The sequence below is a fragment of the Mugil cephalus genome, chromosome 15, assembly GCF_022458985.1.
Source record: "Mugil cephalus isolate CIBA_MC_2020 chromosome 15, CIBA_Mcephalus_1.1, whole genome shotgun sequence".
In the NCBI taxonomy this organism is placed as follows: domain Eukaryota; kingdom Metazoa; phylum Chordata; class Actinopteri; order Mugiliformes; family Mugilidae; genus Mugil; species Mugil cephalus.
The window spans coordinates 23,797,501-23,819,515 of record NC_061784.1 but is presented as its reverse complement, the minus strand read 5'-3'; the positions used below and the strand labels follow the sequence as shown (position 1 = coordinate 23,819,515).

Here is a 22,015-nt window from a genome sequence, read left to right as displayed (position 1 = left end):
GCTGCGTTAGCGTTATTATCAAACACATGGACTTTGTGACCTTTCCAGTACAAGTCGGAGGGGGATTGATCCAAACCCCCGCTCCACCCAAACGCCTCAAGTCCACCCCCCCCCCCCAGGACCTGCAGGACGCTGGTGGTTCAGATCCAGCCTCCGGTCTCCACTAATTACACACTAGTGATGTTCGATATCACCGATATCCTTTATGATCCGATACAGATTTGATGCCGATATTTTGTGTAAATACACCTTAATGTGTCTGGTAAACCTACAAACAAAGTCAGAGTAATTCATTTATTTTAAACCTGTGGATAGAATCGTAATAAAATAAAATATTGGTTTCAAATGCTAAGAAAGAGAATGGAGGGTTTTCACGGTGCATCATTGATCTAGACGTCTCCATGTTAAACTCAGACTGAAGGAAATGGTGGAAAATGGTGAATTATTGTCGTGTTTTTGGCACCAAACAAACAGACCGTGAAAAACATCTGTAATTTTATAGACTAAAGTTAAAGTGAAGGAGGAGCTTGTGGTTAGTGAAGCTAAAACATCTGAATTGTTATTGAAATGTTGATGCAGCGGCTCCTAATTAATTTTCTAGTGTAATTATTAATAATAATATAATTCATATCCACCGACCATGTGGCACTAGTGACTTACATCTGATTCCAATCACATTTTCTTTAAGTTTTATTAATGGACAAAGCTTTATTTATAAAATAACAAATAAGAGGCAGAAGAATAACCCGACCCTGGATTGTAAACCACCCACAACTCGTTAGATAAAAGAATCTAAAAAAAGCCTAAATTAACTGAAGTTAGTGCCAAAAACGAGCTCCGTGTTTTTATTATGTGTTTCAGGTTTTCTCCCGACATTAAATAGACTTTTCTCAGGCGTGAAGTAATAATAATATTATTACTTTATCTAAAGGATGAACCAGACTGGATGAAACCTGCTGCAATGACAGTAAAGATGTGAATTATATTATTATTATTATTATTATTATTACACTAGAAAACTGCATCAACATTTCAATAACCTGTCAAGAAATGGACCAAACTAATTCAGATGTTTTAGTTTCACTAACCACAAGCTTCCTCTCACACCTTCAGTCTATAAAACTATCAGTGTTTTTCATGGTTTCTCTGGTCGGTGCCAAAAACACGTCAATAATTCACCATTTTCCACTATTTCTCCTTCAGCTTTGTTTCCCGACACGGAGGCTTCCAGACTGATGACGCGCCAAGAAAACCCTCCAAAGGTGAAATAATAAAAGCATTAAGATAAACTATTGTTTAATTATTAGGAAATACAGTAAAAATCCTGACACTGTGCTTTTCTCTTCGTTCCTCCTCGTCATAAACGCCTCGATGTTTTGATTTGAGAATCGATTTTAGAGCATGAAGATCTGGTCGAGTCGGTAAGAAAATCCAGGATCATTTGTAAACGAGACGAAACCTTTTCCTTTTCTCGTCTAAATGCAAAAACATCTGTTCGGAGACAGAGACTGTTCATCAGACAATAAAAACGATCTAAACGATTTATTTATTTTAAATCTGGAAGTATACTGAGGTAGTGACCTCAAACAGTGGATAGAATCGTACAAAATACTGGTTTGAAATGCTAAGAAAGAGAATGGAGGGTTTTCACGGTGCATCATTGATCTAGAAGTCTCCAAGTTAAACTCAGACTGAAGGAAATGGTGGAAAATGGTGAATTATTGTCGTGTTTTTGGCACCAAACAGAGAGACCATGAAAAACACTGGCAGTTTTTATAGACTAAAGTTAAAGTGAAGGAGGAGCTTGTGGTTAGTGAAGCTAAAACATCTGAATTGTTATTGAAACGTTGATGCAGCGGCTCCTAATTAATTTTCTAGTTTAATTATTAATAATATAATTCATTTCCACCGATCATGTGGCACTAGTGACTTACATCTGATTCCAATCACATTTTCTTTAAGTTTTATCAAATGACTTTTCTAACGCTGCGTATCGCTCTCATCAAGTGGATGAGTTAAATTATTGAGACCAGATGAAACAATTTCAGACTTATCCAGGATTTTGTTCATGTGGATGTTACTTAGACATGTAGCCCCCACCTAAACCAGATCAGACCAAACCAGACCAGACCAGACCCCCCACCCCCCCAGCAGGATGCAGCCTGACACATGGATTACAGAGCATGTAGCTCATCGACCACATCATCCGAACCGGTGACACGTCCCCTCCGAGGTACGTCTGCGTCGGCTGATAAGAGACTCCACCTTCAAGTGAAAGTGATGTGGAAATACTATGATGTTAACGTGTAACGTTGACTTGACACGACTGATAAAAGATGCAAACGTGACCCAGAGACGACGAACGCGACGTCGTCGCTGTGACTCTCAGCGCTGCATTATTGATGAGGCCACGTGCACCTTTACCGGGACGGATGGACGGATGGACGGATGGACGGACGGGGGGGAGGACGGGGGAGGCTCAGGTCTGCTTGACTCAGCATTCCTCTGTCCATTGCTCTTTATTTTAGCTTCCGTCAGCACAGTGTGTGTTTTTAATCTGTTCAGACGCACACAAAGAAAAAAACCTCGTGCTGCTGCAGACTTTTAGTTTTCTGATCTGTTTTTTTGCAGAAACGTCACGTTTTCTCCGAACTGAAGGATTGAACTTATAACAGAAAACGTTTGCATCAATACAAGACAACGTGGACTATAAACACTGACCAGCCATAATATTATGACCACCCCTGTCGTGACTCCTCGGCCTTATGAGGGTGTTTGTAGTTTAAACTTAAAGCTATTTTTTCATGCAACTCCGTCTCTTTGTTGTTAGCAAACTAGGAAACAAGCGAGGAGGGTCGGAGTCTGCATCCTCCAGGTGTCCAACATAACCTCCACTTTAAATGCTCCCACATCGCAGACGTACAGCCACTAAAAGAAAAGTCCGCTTTGCAAATCGAGCACGTTATCGACATCTTTGACGGGTTTTTTAGGGTGAAATGTTCCCAAGCTGTAGATATTTTCACTTGCATTGTTGTCTCAGTCTTGGTTGCAGAGGTAGTTTTTATGTTGGCGAGTCACAGGTCATGTGACATAGTGTCATGACCTGATTGGTTAATTATTCTTCACAGACTCTGCCTGGCTTCCCTTCGGAGAACAGTGCAATACCACATTTGGCCACATGACATTTAGAGGGCGCTGTTTTACACGTTGTAGAACGTTGTGTGTGTTTTTATTTAATGTCAGCTACAGTTTGATAAAAAAAAAAGATGATACAAGATTATTTACCTCTCCTGTCAGTGATCATAATGTTATGGCTGCTCTGTCTGTTACAGACATTTAATCCTTTATACAGTTAAAATGATGTGGTTTTTTATGAGGATTCACCTCTGTCACTCCTGCAGGAACCGAAGCAGCTGTTGTACAAGATGGAAATGTCATTAGTTTACAAGTATGTGGTCATAAAACAATACTGCACAAAGTGAAACGTGGACATGATAATGGCAGCAGTTTAAAATGAAGCGGGTTATTGACCCCTCTCCACTGAGCGATATATGTGGACGCCATGATGGACGGCGGAACAACAGTGGACGTCAAATTTAAAACGAGCAGATGCTTTATACGTGAGGACATTTGGTGTGTTCTTCAAAGACACTCGTGGTTTCAGTTGGGTCGAAGACCGAGCCTGAGACTGTGATGGACCTGGAATTACAGACACTGTATTAGCTGATAGCTGTAGCACGACAAAATGCTAGCTAGCTGGTTAGACTGTGTAGTCAGGGAAACAAGCTAAAGCATTTACAGCTAGCTAGCCCTTCAGAGGACTGGTTATAGATAAGCTAGCAGCTGCAGCCATAGCACATTATGTTATGGCTGCAGCTGCTAGCTAATGCAGCTAGCTAATGCATAGCTACAATGCTAACATTATAGGTACGTCTTACCTTTGCCGTTATGAAAAGGTGACCAGAATTCAGGGCATTTACAGACACATTCTGTGTCCGTAATGTCAATAGCAGCGCGACCGGCTTCCGTAATAACTGTGGTTTTCTCATTCATCAGCTGCTGATATCCGGGACATTTTTGGGGACAGCTTTAGCCGGGGGACAGGTCATCCAAAACAGGGACCGTCCCAGAAATCTGGGACGTCTGGTCCCCCTACATTATGAGGTACACCCCCCCCACTGCTGTTAGCATTCATTAACCCAACCAGCTACAAAGAACTGGTCCAGACTTTAATGAGCTTTTAGACCAGCACCTGTATGGGGACATATACGGGAGGAAGGTTTGGGTCGGGAGCTAATCTTCTCCAAAGATCACTCATTTAAAGTGTAATAGCTCTATAGTGTGACATGCTTTCTGTGGGAAACCACTGTAAATACTGTATAACATCAGCTGTGATAGATTTGATGTCTTTAAAATCACAACATTAAAAATAAGCTGGAAAAAAAAAAAAGAAACGGTGGGTTTTTATTTACTAGACGCTGCCTGTTGAATCCTTCCAGTGACTGTTGCCCAGCCAGACTCATCAGCCATGGAGAGATGCCCAGAAGGTAAATGAAACCACTCCAGCTTTCAAGGCAACACACACACACACACACACACATCGTGCACGTTCTCTTATTACACATTCGCACACTTTGTGACACGTCGATACCTGTTTCCGAGCGTTTTTCTCCTCCATTGATGCACACGGGGGGAAGTATGAGGAGAATTAGAATCTCCTTTTTATATGCGGCGGAAAAGTGGATGAATGAACTCAAATTTGGCATCGCCATGGCAACAACAAATTCACACGCACACACACACACACACACATGCACGCACACACGTGCTGCTGCTGCAGACCTGCCACGTATATATATCGCACAGGAACCAGTCGTCGCCCTAACGCGGATTTTTACTGAAAGATACAAAAAAAAAACACTATTATCGCCCGTTTATCCTTGACCCAGTTTCATGACGAGCGAAAGGATCAAGGGAGTTTTTTTGAAAATTCAAGACACAATATTCAGTCCTTATAATCTCTGCATGTTTAAAGGACCTATTATGTGTTTCTTCATAAAACGTTTGTGCGCAATAAAACGCCGGTATTGATTTTTTATAGCATTTCACTGTAAATGTTTTGTCCTTTTGCATAAATTAATATTTTCTTGCATTTCCCATTCGTCGTCTGACGTATTTCATTCATTCATTCATTCATTCATTCATTCATTCATTCATTTTCTGCAGCCTCTCGTCCTCTGAAGGGTCACGGGGCCAATTTAGAATCACATGAGAAACCTAATGAGCAGGTATCTGAACATTTTGAGGGAGGAACCAGGAACCAGGAGAGAACCAGGAACCAGGAGAGAACCCACGCACACACACGCACACACACACACACACACACACACACACACACACATATTTACCTCCAGCTGCTTCCCTGTTGTAATTTATCATCCCTCCTGTACCCGGTGGAGTCATGAAATCAGCCCGGCCTTTGTAACACACACTCATGCGTGTGCACAAACACACACCAACCAGGCATCTTTTTCAAACAGTCACTACCCACAAAGACCCTCTTTGACTTAATTAGTGCAGCAGCCCCCCCCCCCTCCAGGGAAAGCAAAACACGTGGAGATTAACTGCTCTGGAATATGAAACAAGAAGGAAGTTTGGTGTTTTTTCTCTTTATGTTTTTAAATTGTGTTTTCAGTCTTTACCGATGACGGATCAACACGGATCAATAAGGCCCCCCCCCCGGGTCTCCTACCCCCCATACCCACTGCTCCTTTGCATCTCAATGCTGCCCAGGACGACAGCCACACCAAGATAAGATAAGATGCTACAATGCACAGAGAAATATATGTTAGTATCTGCAGCGAGGTCGTAAAACAACAACAGTAAAAACAGAAAAATAAAGGATTGTGCTTTAAACTTAAAAGTAGCTTTTGTATAAATATATATGCATTTACACTAGTGCAGCTGTGTTGATACAGTTTTTTTTCTGTTTCTTCTATATGTTTTTGTCTAATTCTGCGCATTGTGACAAGGAATTTTCCATACGTGGGAAAATATATAATGTCTTATCTGTCACGTCAGAGCTGATTCAGACTCTTGTCAACATCATCACCTTAGAAACATTAGGACACTTGTTCTTCTTCATGGTTCCTAATAAATCAGAGTTCATTAGCACGTTAGCACGTTAGCAGAGAGAGGACGTCTGGGCTGTTTCAGGATCTTTCTAACCTGCCGTGTTTCATGCTGTGAAGTCCAGTCTACCTGGTGCCGTCCCCCGTCCAGGTGTTGGCTCCACAAACCACCTCTGAATATTTTATAGGACACGAACACGACTCGTCACGAGGCTTTGTTACACACACACACACACACACACATCTACATAATTCACCACGGCTCTCATGGCAAAAACGTCAAACCCTTATTTTTTTTGCCGAATGATGCTTTAAGGTATAAATCATCAGTAGCAGCGTTTGCTTTCTTTTCTGCACGTGCGCATTTTTGCTCGTGGGGGCGTCTGTGCACACAAACACACTCGTGCACTCGGGGAAGGAATCGAGCCATAATTATGCCTAAGGTAGAGGCGATTAATTTTTTAATGGATTCAATGTTTTATTCATAGCACCTATCCAGGCTTTGGATGTGGCGGGGAACACACAGAAACGCCGCGGCCAGATACAGACGGTGAAAAGGCAGCTATAGGAGATAAATTATCTCCACACTGTGGAGAAATATCCCGTAGATTCTTTAAATAACGTCGTAAATAGCTGAGTAGCTCTGGGCACCGAGGACAGACCGAGGGAAGAGAGGGTGTTGTCTCGCGAGCGGAGCCAGTAAGACCGGTTATTCCGTCCTAGAAATCCATTTACAGAGCCGAGCACTCTCCATAATCATCCACCCTACTGGGAGAGGAAGACTTCGCCCCGCGCACAAAAATACAGCCAGGGCACAATTAGGACCATCAAACATTAGCCCTTCCTCCTGCTGCTTCTCACCCTCCAGTGTGTGAATAAGATTTCACTCAAAACCCTTTTGTTTGGGGGAAGCGAACGGAGGAAATGAAGGTCAAAAGCAGAATATGGAATAAATGCATGATGCAGGGTCGGACTGGAGCTGCTGTTTGGTGAAGAAGTTCAAACATATATCACTCCAGAGAACTGAGCAATATCTGCATGATGAGTGTCAATCGTTTTATTATCAGACATCTGTATTTATTTATTTATTTATTTATTTAAATCGGCTTATTTTAATCCGTTCACTCCATCACCCGGCCAATACCTGCCTCCCCCCTCATCAAACCGCCTGCTCATCCTTCCTATACATATTTAATAATGCAGAGCGTCACAGATTCTCTGATTTATCACCCCCCCCCCAGCTGGACTTGAAGTGACAGATTTATTAGGAAGCTATTTGCAGCTGCATGTAAACGGCGCCAGGTGAGGGTCAGTCAGCGCGGCCGACAGAGTCAACGCCGTTCGATGACCCTCCCCCTGATAATGACCCCGCAGCGAAAAGGGAGGACGCAGAGAGAGAGGGGGGAGGACGGGGGGGGGGGAGGCAGATAAAGAGGAGAGGGGAACGGTGAGGGCGGGTGGGCGGACACGTCTCAGAGATAAGACGCAATACGAGAAGAGGAGCTGGGTGAGAACGGACAGAACGCGCTGCATGAGCTTGTTGGGCAAAATAAAGCATCTTTCTTTAAATCCACATTTTCTTTCCTGCTCTGATTCAGATAAGAAGAAGATGTCAATGCAAAGCTGGAGCTAGCAGCCATATGCTAAGTTAGCTTAGCATAACGGCCACTGAAAGTAAAACAACTGAAAACAAACACTTGAAAGCATCTCTAACGTTTATCATCTTATAGTCCATCGATTTCTGGTTGCCTAGCAACCTCGCATCCATCTATCTATCTATCTATCTATCTATCTATCTATCTATCTATCTATCTATCTATCTATCTATCTATCTATCGTTTTATGTCTTTTCTGGTTGTAGCTATATTTGCTGCTGCTTGCTTTAGCTAAGCTAGATGCATTTAAGGTGTTTCTTGGATAGATTCCTATAGATAAGAATTAAATACTATTATAAGATAGAGTGCTTATGTGGAGACTGATGGGTAAGTATAATAAGTTCATTTTATTTAAAACATTATGACCCGTATTCTTTTTATATACATCATTGCAAAAATCTGGAAACACGGCAAAAAGACGGTGCAGAGATCAGAGAGTGTGAAGAAAATGAGCCTTAAATTCGGTTACCAGAGACAAAGGGAGGATGTCTTGAACCAGCAAACCAACAAAAAGGCAGCTGCTGAATGAAATGATCCCTGCTCCATTTCCACGTATACAAGGACACGAGGATACAAGGATGCTCTTTTTTTTTCACGGATTTGGCATCCTTTCGAGGAGGGTGGGGGGTGGGTTACTCGTTTTTCTCACGACCTGGTACCGGCTGCGTCGTGAAAGGACAGGACCGTGCAAAGGAGGAGCTTTTTTTTTTTTTTTTTTTTTTTGCATGTGGCATAGGGTGTATTATTGGTGCACTAGTGATGTGTCACGCACAAAAGAACCAGCTCTAAGAACCGATGTTTGGTAGTGAATCAGAAGAGCCGATTCCCAGCGACTGAGAGTCGATTCCCTATCATTTTTTTTTTTTTTTTGTCCTTTTGCTCGTCCATCTTTGCTCGTGTGCGGAAAGGGACAGAACTTTGTTTTGATGGACACGCCATGTGTCCAGTCACGTGCAGGACACACAATCATCATTATGTGAAAGCGGAGTCAGAATGAATAAGACAGGAGACAGTGGCCTAGGTCATAAGGTGAGCTGGTCTTTGTCATCTGTTGTCTACCTACTTTGTACTTAAATAAAAGGTTTGTACTGAGTTTAAAACTAGTTTGTTTAGAACGTTTTAAGAAAGTGGCCACATTTAGTAAACAAATCCAATATGGCCGCCAACGTGGATTTGGAGAGTAGCTCCGAATATGAGGAAAATTCTCCTGAAAGTCAACGGCTATAACCCATAAATACATTTTATTTTTACTTTTTAATCATTCTATTTTTACCTTTTTATGTATTGTATGTCATTTTATCTTGTTTATCATTTCTTATGCTTTGAGTTAAAGCTGAGCTTGTATTAAAGGTACTATACAAATGTGTAATGTTAAATGTATGTCATCTATAATCACCATAATTGTGCAGTTGTATGTATCTGTATCTTTGTATCTGCTATTTTTTTTTTTTTACTGAGTTTGGTTCTGTTAAACAAAAGTAAGAATTCAGATTCAGAAAAACTTTATTTGTCTCCAGGGGACAATTATGATCACACAGAGGCAACAATGATATAAGACTGATGGAAAGGCTCAGTTACAATAATGACATGGGAAATTACAATTGGAATACATTTTAAATACATGAAAAAACAAACTGCGATGTAGTGCAAAGATTGACTTATGTAATGATACACATTGGTCAAATTGAACGAATTAAAAGATTGCTTTTGTGATTGAATAACTAAAATAACTAAAAAAAATACTATAACGATAACGATATTAAATAAAAAGTTGTAAGAGTCGACTCCTCTTTTTTGGAGCCGTGGTAAAGGAGTCGACTCTCAAAAAGAGCCGAGACTCCCATCGCTATGGTGAGGAATAACACGGGGAGAGGTTGCCGGTGGCTCAGCCAATCACGAACCGAGGTGTGGCTCTGCGGGGGGCGTGGCCACCACGCCGTGGGCGGGGCCTGAAGCGGAAGTGTGTCTCGGCTGATCTCTCGCTGTCATTCGGCCACGGTCGGTTCCAGGAGAGAGGGGGCAGCCAAGAAGCGCACAGGGATCGGCTGGCTGAGGAGGAAAAAAGGCAGGAAAAAGACACCGAAATCCTCGCGAACAATGAAACCGATCCAATAAGGCTTTGGGGACAGAACCGCGGCTGAAAAAAAAATATACATATATATAAATATATATATATAATACACATATATCTTACACATTAGCCACGTTAGCTCATAGATGATACACAAGTCCAGGTTAGAAGGAGATAGAGAGCTGTGTCATTGAGCAGGCAGGACACGTCAGGAGAAGGGAGAAGAGAAAAAAGAGAGCTGACCGACTGCACTGTACGAGTCAGCTATTAAATCGCCTCAAAAAAAAAAAGAAGAAGAAGAAGAAGAAGCTTTGCCGAACCCTACTCATTGTTTCAAGGACACCACTTCGCTCTCAGCCCGGAGGAAAGATCTCGACGAAATATAAAAAAATAAAGACACATCGTCGAGGTCGAAGGTGGTGATAAGAAGGTGACGATTCCTATTATTTTTCGAATTTCCGTTCGCACTGAATCCAGCCTTTTTTCCAGCTAGCCAGCTACCTTAGCGTCCGTGCTAGCGCTAGCAGCTAGGTGGCTAACGCTAGCAACGGATGGTAAAAGTCGTGTAAATTTTAAACGGCTCGACACTTAAACGGCGATTTCTACCGCGATTTACACGTAAGGATAATAATTCGTTGTAATAATCGTTAAATGTTGGTGAAAAACGGGGTAATTTTCGGGCTGGACTCTGTGGAAAGCTGACAGCTGTCAAACAAGGTCGAGTTTTTTTTTTTTTTTTTTTTTTTTTTTTTTCATTCCTTGAACGTTACGACGGTTTATCGTTATTTTTTTTTTTGACAGTTCGTTAATGTTTTCTGATTGATATCGGTGTCTGTTCGCGTGTGCCGGCTAAATTAACCGTGTATCCGTGGGTTCGCGTTGGTAAAACGTGTCAAAATGCAGAATATGTGGCCGGACGGACTCAGCTGTGGACCTGAAAGCTGGCAACGTCACGGGGTTATAATTAGTCAAAGATGTAATGTTAACTGGTTAAGGGTTAGAGTAACAGGGCCAGGCTGTTCAGTGCACGAATGGGTTCTTTTAGTGGTGGTAGAGATTAATTATTATATGTGCAGGCAGCAGGGAAACCTCTTAATGCAACTGTGTTCACCACCTATTTTTTTATTTTTTTGTATTCTAAATCCCTTCATCTATGGGGGAATGAGAGCGGCTGACTCCTAACTCGGTGCCATCCTGTGTGCTCTTCTCTCAATAGGACCAACTATCAAATGGGGGATTACGGGTTTGGAGTCCTAGTTCAAAACAACACTGGCAACAAGTCTGCATTCCCGGTCCGAATCCACCCGCATCTGCAGCCCCCTCACCACCACCAAAATGTGTCGCAGAGCCCCGCCGCTTTCATAAACAGCACCACAGCCGCGGGGAATGGCACCACAGGAGGCTCCCCCTGGCTCTTCCCGGCCTCCGCCGCCCACGGCGGCGTGCAAGACGAAATCCTGGGGGGCCCAGAGAAGCCCAAAGCGCAGCAGCAGCAGCAGCAGCAGCAGCAGCAACAACAGGAAATGCAAGAAACGCAAGAAAAACAGCAGCAGTTGTCTCCCGGGAGCCACCAGGAGGCTGGAAGCGGAGGGATGATTTCGGAGCTGGAGAAAGCCCGGTCGGAGGAGGCCAAGACGGAGAACGGCACGTCCGAGGGCGGCAACGGGAAGGAGAAGCAGCTCCGCCTCGAGTCGCCCGTCCTGACGGGCTTCGATTACCAGGAGACATCCGGCCTCGGGGGCACCGGCCCGGTGCAGTCCAGCACGACCTCGTCGTCGCTCACCGGCTTCAACAACTGGTCGGCCGCCATCCCCCCGGCGCCGTCAACAATCATCAACGAGGACGTCAGCTTCTTCAACCCGGCGTCCGCCAACAACGGGCCTCTGCTGTTCCAGAACTTCTCGCACCACGTCAGCCCGGGATTCGGCGGCAACTTCTCCCCCCAGATCGGACCGGCGGCGGCCTTGTCCCAGCACCACCCGGCTCCGCCGCCGCACCCCCACTTCCAGCACCCGCACAGCCAGCACCAGCAGCACCGACGCTCCCCGGCCTCCCCCCACCCTCCGCCGCCCTTCACACACAGGAATCCGGCGTTCAGCCAGTTGCCGCATTTGTCCAACAGCCTGAACAAGCCCCCGTCCCCCTGGGGCCCGGCCAGCTACCAGAGCCCCTCTCCATCCCCCGGCTCCTCCACCTCCTGGAGCCCCGGAGGAGGCTACGGCAGCGGCGGCGGCGGCGGAGGCGGCGGCGGCGGCTGGGGAGGATCGCAAGGCAGAGATTATCGCCGCGGGCTCAACGGCGGCATGACCCCCATCAACTCCATCTCCCCGCTGAAGAAGACCTTCCCCAACAACCACGTGGCGTCGCAGAAGTACCCGCGAAACAGCCCCGCGGGCTTCAACCCCAAGTCCTGGATGGACGACGGCGTCGGACGCAGCGACAACATCTTCCCGTTTCAGGTTGGTCGTCCTGCGACGGTTTCATCGGATGGTTAATATCGTGTGAATATTTTTCAGACGCTCGTCATCTCAGTTATTAGACACAAACGTGTCATTTATGTTTAGCTATTAATATTATTGTAGCGTGCGGTATAGCTGCTATTTATAGACATGTAGAGGAGGGAGGGGGGGTGGAGGACATGCACGATGCATTTGTTACTCCGTCCAATCTGTCATTGGACTCCACTTCCGCAGCTGTATGTCCCTTATGATGACTAATGTGGCTCTGTCGCTGCAGCAGTGTGTGTGTGCCACGTATATGAGTTGGGTGGTTGGAAGGGGGGAGTGGGGGAGTGGGGGAGGGAGGGAGGGAGGGAGAGGAGAGAAGAAGATGGGGTGAAATGGAAATGGGAGATGGAGGTTAGACACGAGGAAGGTTAGCGGGAGAACAATCGCAGCAATTGACAACGGAGGCTGAAACATTTAAATGCAGATTTATTTGTTTCCAGTCAGAAACGAACCAGAAAGGTAATAAGTCTGTGCTTTTACTCCTCCTTTCACATAGCGTTTTATTAATGTCGAGACAGTCATTGACAGACAATAGCAGCCTGTTCGTATGGTTCTGATAACCAGGAGCTGATAACGGTGACACTAGAATAACTGTCACATTCAGGACGAAAGGAAAGGAACCGTGAGCATTGAGAGGGGAATTAATTTTATTGATCCAGCTCGTGATTGATTGAGTCGCTCGTTACAGGGAGACGGGGGTGAAGAGGGGGGAGGTTGGGTTCCTTAAGCACCGTACATCTCTGGACAATGTTCCTCCATGAACTAGCTCGGACTAATTAACTGTGGATCATCCTTATCTACTCGGTACTTTCCATCCGTTCCTACGAAAATGGAACAGATTTGCTCGAATGCCTTTGTTCCAGCTGTTTGCCAATAACCCAATAACCCAACAGCGTCACTAAATGGCCTGAGAGGTTTTTTTAGCAGTGGCCTTCTTCATTTCCAAGGAGGTTGGTTTCACCCGACAGTGTCTCTCCCAACGAATTACACGTTTCCGAAGAAATAAAACCTAATTTGAAAATTAAAATCAATGACCTTTCCAAGTGCATCATCATCTCTATTGACAATTAGTGACTCACACTGCTCCACATGCAAAACTGTGAAGACATTGACGCTGACGAGCCTCGGCTTGTCTTGACCATTTTATGCTGAATAAGTAGCTGAGCAGGAGAAACTACGTGTTTCCTGTATATCTGCAGCAGGTTGGGTTCACGTCTGACCTGATCCGGATCATTAGGGTGTCACTCTGAATACGTTTAGCTTTGGCCGAGGATCCGATGCAGGTAAACCGGTAAATAGTGAATGTGACGAATGCCACCGAACCTGTGCGTCCATTTTAAGAGTCAGAGTTACTGTAGTTAGCTGGATATATAAATATATATATGCTGAATCAGATTTATCCTCTTGATATTCAGTGGCAGTTAGAGGGTTATGGTTGTGTGAGGAACTGACTCTATAGGTTGAGATCAGAACAAAATATGAAGATGAATTACAAATTACTCAGTACATAATGCACAGACATACAACCATATTTAGGTTAGTTTCAGCCTTTCTTTGTGGGTTAAGTCTCACGTTGGCTTTGCAACTGCAAGAAAACAAGATTTGATGTTTTTTGAAAACTCTGGTTTATTTTTAAAAGCCGACTGGTGAAAGTAGTAAATTAAACTCACCATGTTTTGACAGTTGCATGTTCTGCTGGTAAAGCTTTTGGATCTGGCATTTATTCATTGGTGTTGATGTTATTTAGACATGTAGCCCCCACCTAGACCAGACCAGACCAGACCAGACCAGACCAGAGCAATGAAGCCAAAACAAACATAAAGAACCTGGCTTCCAAATTCACTAGATCCCAAAACGCATCATGCATCCACCGTCCACTCTCTGACCAGTCACCACACTATATGAGTAGGAAGGTGGTCATAATGTAATGCCAGATCGGTGCAGATCATGTTGCAGCGTTGAAACCCGTCTCTGTAGAAACCACAGGTTTCACAGTCGACCGAGTGTCAGGTTCATTTCTCAGACGCATCCTCTCCAGCATTTGGTTTGTCCGACTTTCAGCGTCCGAGCTTAAAACGAACACGTGACGTGATAAAATCGCCGCGTCCGTCCGACCAGTTTTGCTTCGGCCATTTTCCTTTTTTTCACGCCGCTCCCATTTTATCACCTCTGCTGAAAAATCACTCTCACTAAAATATCACACAAATAGCATCTTACTCTGTCTTTTTTTAAAAAAAAACTCTCAAAATGGCCTCTCTCAGATCAGATGACTGATCACACACGATGCCTGGAGCCGCCCCCCCCCCCCCTCAGGTTGGCCAATGTGAAATACTGTAGTTTGTGTTACTCTGAACTAAAGCGCACAAACAAAGACCTCTTGTAACACTCTCCCATGTTCTGCCTTCTCCATCATAGTTTCCATTTTAGCATTTGCATGACAAATGAGGGCCCTTGTTAGCGTTGGCATTGTTCTGTCTGTCTCCGGTCGATAAAATAACTTCCATTTCATCACCCAGTTTGCTCCTTTGTGCAGTTTTTGGTTTGGATGTGACACTAGCACTTTACAGGCACAAGGTGAACGTCTCACCGAAGGTTTGATGGCAAAGATCCGTCGTATCTGGTGATTCTTTTGAGCTGATCAGATGAAGATGCGGTTTGAGAGTAGTACTGTTGCTGCAGCAGGGGGGGTGGAGGTGGTGGTGGTGGTGGTGGTTGTGGTTGGGGGTGGGGGTGGGGATGGGGGGGTGGGGGTGCACTGCTGTATTAGAGCAGCTTTAGTATTCAGGATGGGCTCTGGTCCAGGGACACTGCTGCTAGCGACTCATGCACGGTTCAGCTAGCAACTAGCTTTACGAGCACATGTTTGTCCTATTGAAACATCAGGAAATCCTTCATTTTTCTCCTGTTTTTTTTAAAAAATTTTTTTATTATCTCTAATTCATCACCTGTGACTCTCAAGGTGAGACTCGTGCTGTTGTGTCAGGTGCAGATTTGTGCTGATTTGGCCGGAGACCAGGTCAGGACTTGCAGGGCCTGAAGGAGAATGAGCCAGGACAGGATATTGTCTCAGTGAAGCCACCTGGGTAACTGCAGGGTTACGCTTCGCCTCTCACTGTTTGTGTAGCTTTGATATATCGCAGCTTTATATGGTGCTATTATCTCAAGGTGCATTAATAAACTTCCTCCTCAGTGCTGCTTTTACAAAAAACACAAAACAAAACATGCATCCGTTTACTTGTTTTTTTTGTTTTTTTTTACCGTACTTGCAGTTATTGTTGTGTAACAGTCGAGGCCGTTGGTCATTGTGGTAGTTGTGTGACTTCATGCACAGTGCAGCATTTTGCTGCTGATATGGGCTAAAAACATATCCCGATAAATTTTTATCATTCGGCCGATAACGATAAATAAAAATAAAGAAAAATATTCTAATTCCAATCCATGTTTTAGACTCAGTCTGTCTCTACATTCTCTCTTGAGAGCTGACAGATACTGACCAGTTGTAGTCAAATAAGCTGCTTACTACGGATTTAAGGGACCGGGACAGTTACGCTTTCATTTATTTTGACATATTTATTCATATTTAAACTGCTACGTCTCTGATGTCAATAGCAGCACGACCTGCTACCGTAATAACTGTAGTCTGCGTGCAACATTTTTCTTTTTTCATTCATAAAAAGCTAAAACCTTGGACATTTTCAGGGACAGCTTTAGCCACAGGACAGGGAGACAGGGGGACTTTCCACCCTAATTTACCGAAGGATGTGACTGCTTGTGTGTGGTTGTAGCTCAGGTGGTGGGATACATTTGTTGTGTTGTTATCCTCAGGTATTATCTTTGCATATGGGGCAAATTTGTTGCACGTCCACCATCTGATACAGGAACCACTTCCACATTATTCACGAGGAACCTGGTTCAGCCGTTAGCCACAGGTGAACCACGGCTGCGTCATCGGCTCGCGTTTATCACGTTTATCGCGATTGTTGGGGATTTTTCTTACGTATGACACTTCAAGGTTGTGGCTGTTATCTCGGGCTCCTTCGCGACAGTCGTGTTCAGGGAAGAGAAATGTTTTCACAGAGCAGTGATTGGCTCCGAGCTGCTCTGGCAAACACATGAGCTGATGCTCATCCAGCCCTTTCCGTGCCCTTCTCACGCCCTTCACAGATGCTCTGAAACAGGAAGAGCGAGCGTTTGTGTGTTTATGCGTGTGCTCATGTGTGCGTCGTCCCTAATTAGTCCCTGGGCCTACGTCTTCAACATGTGTGTCTTGGCAAAGGGAGAAGACGAAGCAGAGTTTAGCTGCTAACTAGCTCCATGCAAACAATGCAGGAGTCAGTTCAGTCTAATCGTTCTCCTGCTTGTTTCATACAAACAAACTCATTCTATCGAGTCATTCAGCCTGAACTGAGTAATTGGTTGTTTTTTGACAGCTGAGGGTGTTTAATGTTGTAGCAGGTCTTTGAAATGCTTGACCAGGAAGAAAGATAATCGCAAGCATCAAAAGCTCAATCTGCTTCCCCTGTTCCTTCATTCGTTCGTTCCTTCCTTCCTTCCTTCCTTCCTTCCTTCCTTCCTCCATCCCATCGTCGCCTTTCTTCTTTCCACCTTCGAGTTTCCTCCCTCTGGATGTGACGAGAAAAAAATAACCAAAACAAAAAAGAAAATTGCACGGTGTCCATGCATTCTCGTGTGCTTTTACCCTATTACTTTCTCCACCCTCCTACTCCGCCACCATTTTTCATTAACAGGCGGGTGACGCTGGTGATTGATGTCGGCGGCGTTCACCCACAGCGTTGCTGTATTTAATCATCCCCTCGCTGCTCTACATGACATGAAAATATGTTTGACGTTGCACCTATGGGACGTATGGGACCTTTTTTTTTTTTTTTTATGTCTTTGCGCTTTGACGAACGGGCTCGATTTTGCAGCTGTTTTTGGTTGAATTTAGAGTGTGTGAAATAAGGAAGCTGGCTCGGTGCAGCTCCCGGGTCTCAGAGACATCGGACATTCATTTGACGTGATGCTGGTTAGTTCAACACGGAGCACGCAAGAGCTTTTCCCTCGGCATCTTCGCAAAAACAAACCGTGTGCTCCAGTATGACGTGGGTTAGGGTTAGAGGGCTGCAGGGTTAGAGGGCTGCAGGGTTAGAGGGCTGCAGGGTTAGAGGGCTGCAGGGTTAGAGGGCTGTGGTTAGGTTTGTGCTCTACATGCATCAAAAAATGCCATTTCCTCATTGTGTCGTTGGTAGTCCGTCAATCAGGTTTTGATTTGTTGCGTATTTATTTTAAACAAAAGGTTGTGCCTCATATTTTACATGCATTAGGTTTTAACTGCTCCCCTTTTTGCAACTGTTTATTTATATTTGCACCTATAGCCTCGAGCTATTTTGGGAAACCTTTCGCAGAGACACATGTCATGGACCACCCTATAAATTGTGCGAGTCCTGCTTGTTGCTTGTCTGTTTGGCTTTAAGCACTTTGCCAGTAGTTGAGGGAGATGGATGCAGAAATCTGTTGATTAATGAGCGTCCAGGCTCGTCTCCAGGCTAATGGTTAGAAACTTAAAAGCACCAGCCCCGGCCTAAGGTCCTCCTCCATACTCTTCAACCGCAAACTGAATTCCTGTAATCCAGGAACAATATAACAGAATTAGGCCGTGATAGCGCTCTATGCAAAGAAGGTGGTACATGACGCTGGTATCATACAGACTAGATAAACCCAGAAACAGTAGCTTCTCTGTGTCTGAATGCGTTTATCACACATTAGGATATATATGTTTAGTTTATTTTACCTGAAGCAAAAGCCTGAGTCCACATATGATACCGAGGCGGATATGAGAAAATACTAGACTTATCCTGGCGTATGTATCCCTGTGTTGGTGTTTGTTTTGAGGCAGGGAGAGGGCGTGAGCTGGGTGTGTCCTTCCACCATGTCATTTCTGTTCAGCCTCTTAGACACAGTGTGGGAAACTCACAGCAGCCTAAATGCATGGTTAAAAGAAAAAAATGCTGTTATCCCGGCCGGCTGTGCCAGATATCTAACCACAATCCTGGGCTGGTCACGTCATTCGAGTAGCTGTTGAGTTTTTTCGGTGTGGACCTCTTAGTCATACGCTTCCCCGGCTCAGCTCTGTTTTTCCTGAACCCTGTAGCATCTGACCCCGGTGGAGTTCAGGGTTTTTCACATTTCTTTACTGACGTCGCCTACAGCGCGTCGAGGGGATTTGACCTAGATGCAGCAGAGTTAATGTGGAAGCCTTATATTGTTTTTGGCTCAATGTTAATGGACTATGGACCTCTGATGATTATCGAATAATCACGGAAGACGGCCCATGTCCCTGATCTGTGGAAATTACACCACGAATTACCTGAACTGTTAGTCTCGTAACACAGAGTTTTATCCTCTCATAAAACTAATCCAGACTCTTGTTTAATCTGCAGCTTTTTTCTGCCTCTTGTCTCTTAAGAGTTCTGGACTTTGGACAGAAGTTGTTTCTAAATGTGTTTCGCCTCGTGTTTTTGCAGAGGGAGGAAGTGCTGGTTGACATGTAGTTGCATGTCTCATCACCTCTTACCTACTGTCTCCTCGTTGGCTACGCTAGTTAGCTGCTGGCACAAGGGATTGTAACATCTCATCCTGTGTAATAATGAATGAGAAGGATGTAATGTGGAGATATTGCTGAGCTGTTCACCCGTTCTGCCAGATGACACCGTTAAATCAACCATTAATGTTGTTCATCTGGTTTAAATACGTCCAGGCTCGTTGGCCGTTTCCTCCCCAGGATAAATCGTATCAAAGAGCTCAGACGTTAGAGGGATAATATCTGAGCTACAGGACGTCACAGGTTAAACTAATCCTGTGCGAATAGAGCTATAGTTATAGTGCAGAGAATAAAAATAGTAACTGACAATACAGGTTCCTGCCGTGTCTCTTTTTTTCTAACTCTTTTTGTGCGAGGCTGGTCCATTATCAGTCACGTTGAGGGCAGGGCTGATGTTGTCAGGATGTGTTTCAGACTCACTTCACTACTGCATTTTTGTGTGTTTTTTTTTTGGCTTTTCCTGCAACCTTTAAATAATGTGTTTTTGCATGATGTGCGTCCACTTTTTATTTGTCTTAAGAGACAGACGCATGCAGGACGACAGACAGACGTGGCTGTTCTCTGTTTCAGTCAGACTTTAAGAAACCGTCGCTACACCTGATCGGATGAGTGCACCGCTCGCTTTGCAGACTCCGCTCTTCTAGTTTTCTTTTTCAAAGTTACGAAAAAGACACGTTTGCTGTTCTCATTTCCCCAAAAACTAAGCACCAGATTGATTTTAGAAGCAAGAAAAATGTTGTTGCTTTCTCTTTTAAAACTTAAAGCCTGGTCTTTAAACGTCCTCACACGAATCATGTATTTGTATTTTAATTCAACCTCTCCTTCCCCTTTCATTGGGGAATCTTAATAATCTTGCATCATTTTGATGGTGTGTTTTCGTTGCTGTACTTTGAAACAATCCCCCGTTCCTTCATACAGTAGCGTGTATGATGCATGAAGTAGGAAAAAAGTTTATTTCAGTCATGACTAGACATTCAGGAGAAAATAGACTTCATGTTTTTAGTCATACAACTTGAAGAGTTGGTGGTTCTGCCGCGTGTGAAATCTCTGACGCACTCACGAGGAGTTTGAACCTTTTTAAATGTATTTCTGCTTTTAAGGTAGCACTCATTTGGAGACAGAAAAAAATGTGGAAGGAAGGAATGAGATGAGGAACTGCAGTGAGGATGAGACGAATGGAAAGAATAAATACGTGTATTTCTTAGCTCAGCGTCGGTCGTTGTGGGCAGAGGGAAACCAGAGGTTTGTTGACGAGTTGTTGTCATAGGCCGCATATTTTATCTGTCTGAGGTGGAGTCGAGACTGAAACCTTATCAGCTTAGCACTTGGAGTGTGTTTGTGTGTTTGTGTGTCTGCGTGCGCATGTGTGCGTGCACACAAACACATCCAGCGTGGCCGGTATGCAAAGGATGCTCTTGTTTTTTTTTGGGTGACGAAGCCACAAAAACCGTCGGCCAAGGAATTCTCCGACCTTCTGCTCGACTCCTCGTTGAATCACTACATATTTAGTTAACTTTACAAAGAACAGAGCAGTTAAAGTGCACAAAAAAGAGGGTTATATACAAGATCTCACCAAAACAAAGAAAAGAAAACAGAGAAGTGTCCTACAGAAGTCCTTGTGTTGGTCTAATACCTGGCTGCACAATGTGAGGCCAATTTGGTGCAGTACCACTCCTGACCAGAGAATACCATTGTGATACGTTGATGGTAGGGGGGGCGCTGTTGAGCTCCTGGAAAAAAAAAGCTGGATTGTTGTTGTATGATTAATTAATGGGGGCATGTTTTGTCCTATGTTACATTGTTCGTTTGCACTAAATGTCTTTGTATTTGAGTGCTTCAGTTATTTTTCTTATTTAGAGATCATGCTCATGAACTCATTTGAGGTAAAGTTTTTTTGTCCTATCTCGTCTTTAGGAACGCACCAGGTCGTTCGACAGCTTCAACATGAACACTCTGGAGAGCTCCCTGATTGACATCATGAGGGCCGAGCAGGACACCCTGAAAGGTAAGAGCCCATGAAACGTTCAGGAGACGAGCTTCAGCTTCAGGAGGATGTTTCAAACATTTTTAAATGCCTGCAAATAAATCTGAAGCCCTATGAGTTGGAACAGTGTTTTAAGGCCACATGCAGTGTGTATATAAATGATGCTGGCATTTAGTAATTACCTTCATTTTCGTACGAAGTGCAGCGAAATAAAAAAAAACAAACAAACGCTAAGCGCGGCGCACAAACACTTATTCACAACTTAACGCCTCAGTTTTTAGCCGAGAAGTTCCACTTCCTCCACAGACCTGACATCTAGAAGCTATGTCTTCTCCGTGTGTTATAATCAACAATGAGAAAAGGTCAGTCTGCTAAGCTGTTAGCTCACGTCTATTTCTCGCTCCTTCCCACTGAATTAAAAAAAAAATACCACGAACAAGGTTTTTATAGAGATCGTTTAGGTGTGAGTGAGCGCGGTGCGATGAGTGCGACCTCAGTTTCTCGTGAGTTTTGCGAAGGCGATGCAGAGAGAACGAAGTCGGTTTAGCCTTTGTGTTTAACGTCGGATTTAAAATGAAGTCGTCGGCCATCGTTAGTTTCTAATAAACACTGGTGCACGATTTTATTTCTGTCCAAAGAGCTCAGTGAAGTTATAGCTGCTGCTTCGTATAAAAAACCCTCCACAAGTAGGAGCTCACACCTGTAGCTGGAATAGGAGAATAATCCATTTTTGGTTATTAATTACCAGTCGTAACCAGTTATTGGTCAGTGATCACCCAGAAATGAGGACTGGAGCCTGGTTTGCCAGCGTTTTTTATTGTTTTAAAGGGTCCAACTCACAGCAGATAGTAGCAGAGATCAACTGGATGACAGAAAAGACTGTTTCCAGTCCTGGTTATTGGCCTCAGCGCAGGGTTTAAAGCCAGTTCTCCATCCATATGACAATATATTGCTTTTGGAAATGGATCATTTGGATAAACATTGTTTTTTGACTCAATTAATTATCACTGTCATCTGATTTACATATAAACAGCTTGTACTTTAAGCTGCACTTATAATTTCTCAG

General features: G+C 44.1%; 1 protein-coding gene across 3 annotated transcripts in view; it reads left to right on the top strand.

The window, feature by feature from the left end:
• Window positions 1-9,757: 9,757 nt before the first annotated feature.
• Window positions 9,758-22,015, top strand: part of cpeb4b (cytoplasmic polyadenylation element binding protein 4b) — a 28,122-nt gene continuing 15,864 nt past the window's right edge. For all 3 annotated transcript variants that reach the window (XM_047606697.1, XM_047606696.1, XM_047606695.1), the window contains exons 1-3: window positions 9,758-10,287; window positions 11,074-12,316; window positions 20,880-20,970. In XM_047606697.1, coding sequence (XP_047462653.1) covers window positions 11,087-12,316; window positions 20,880-20,970 — 1,321 coding nt within the window. In that variant the 5' untranslated portion in view covers window positions 9,758-10,287; window positions 11,074-11,086. The remainder of the gene's footprint in view (window positions 10,288-11,073; window positions 12,317-20,879; window positions 20,971-22,015) is intronic.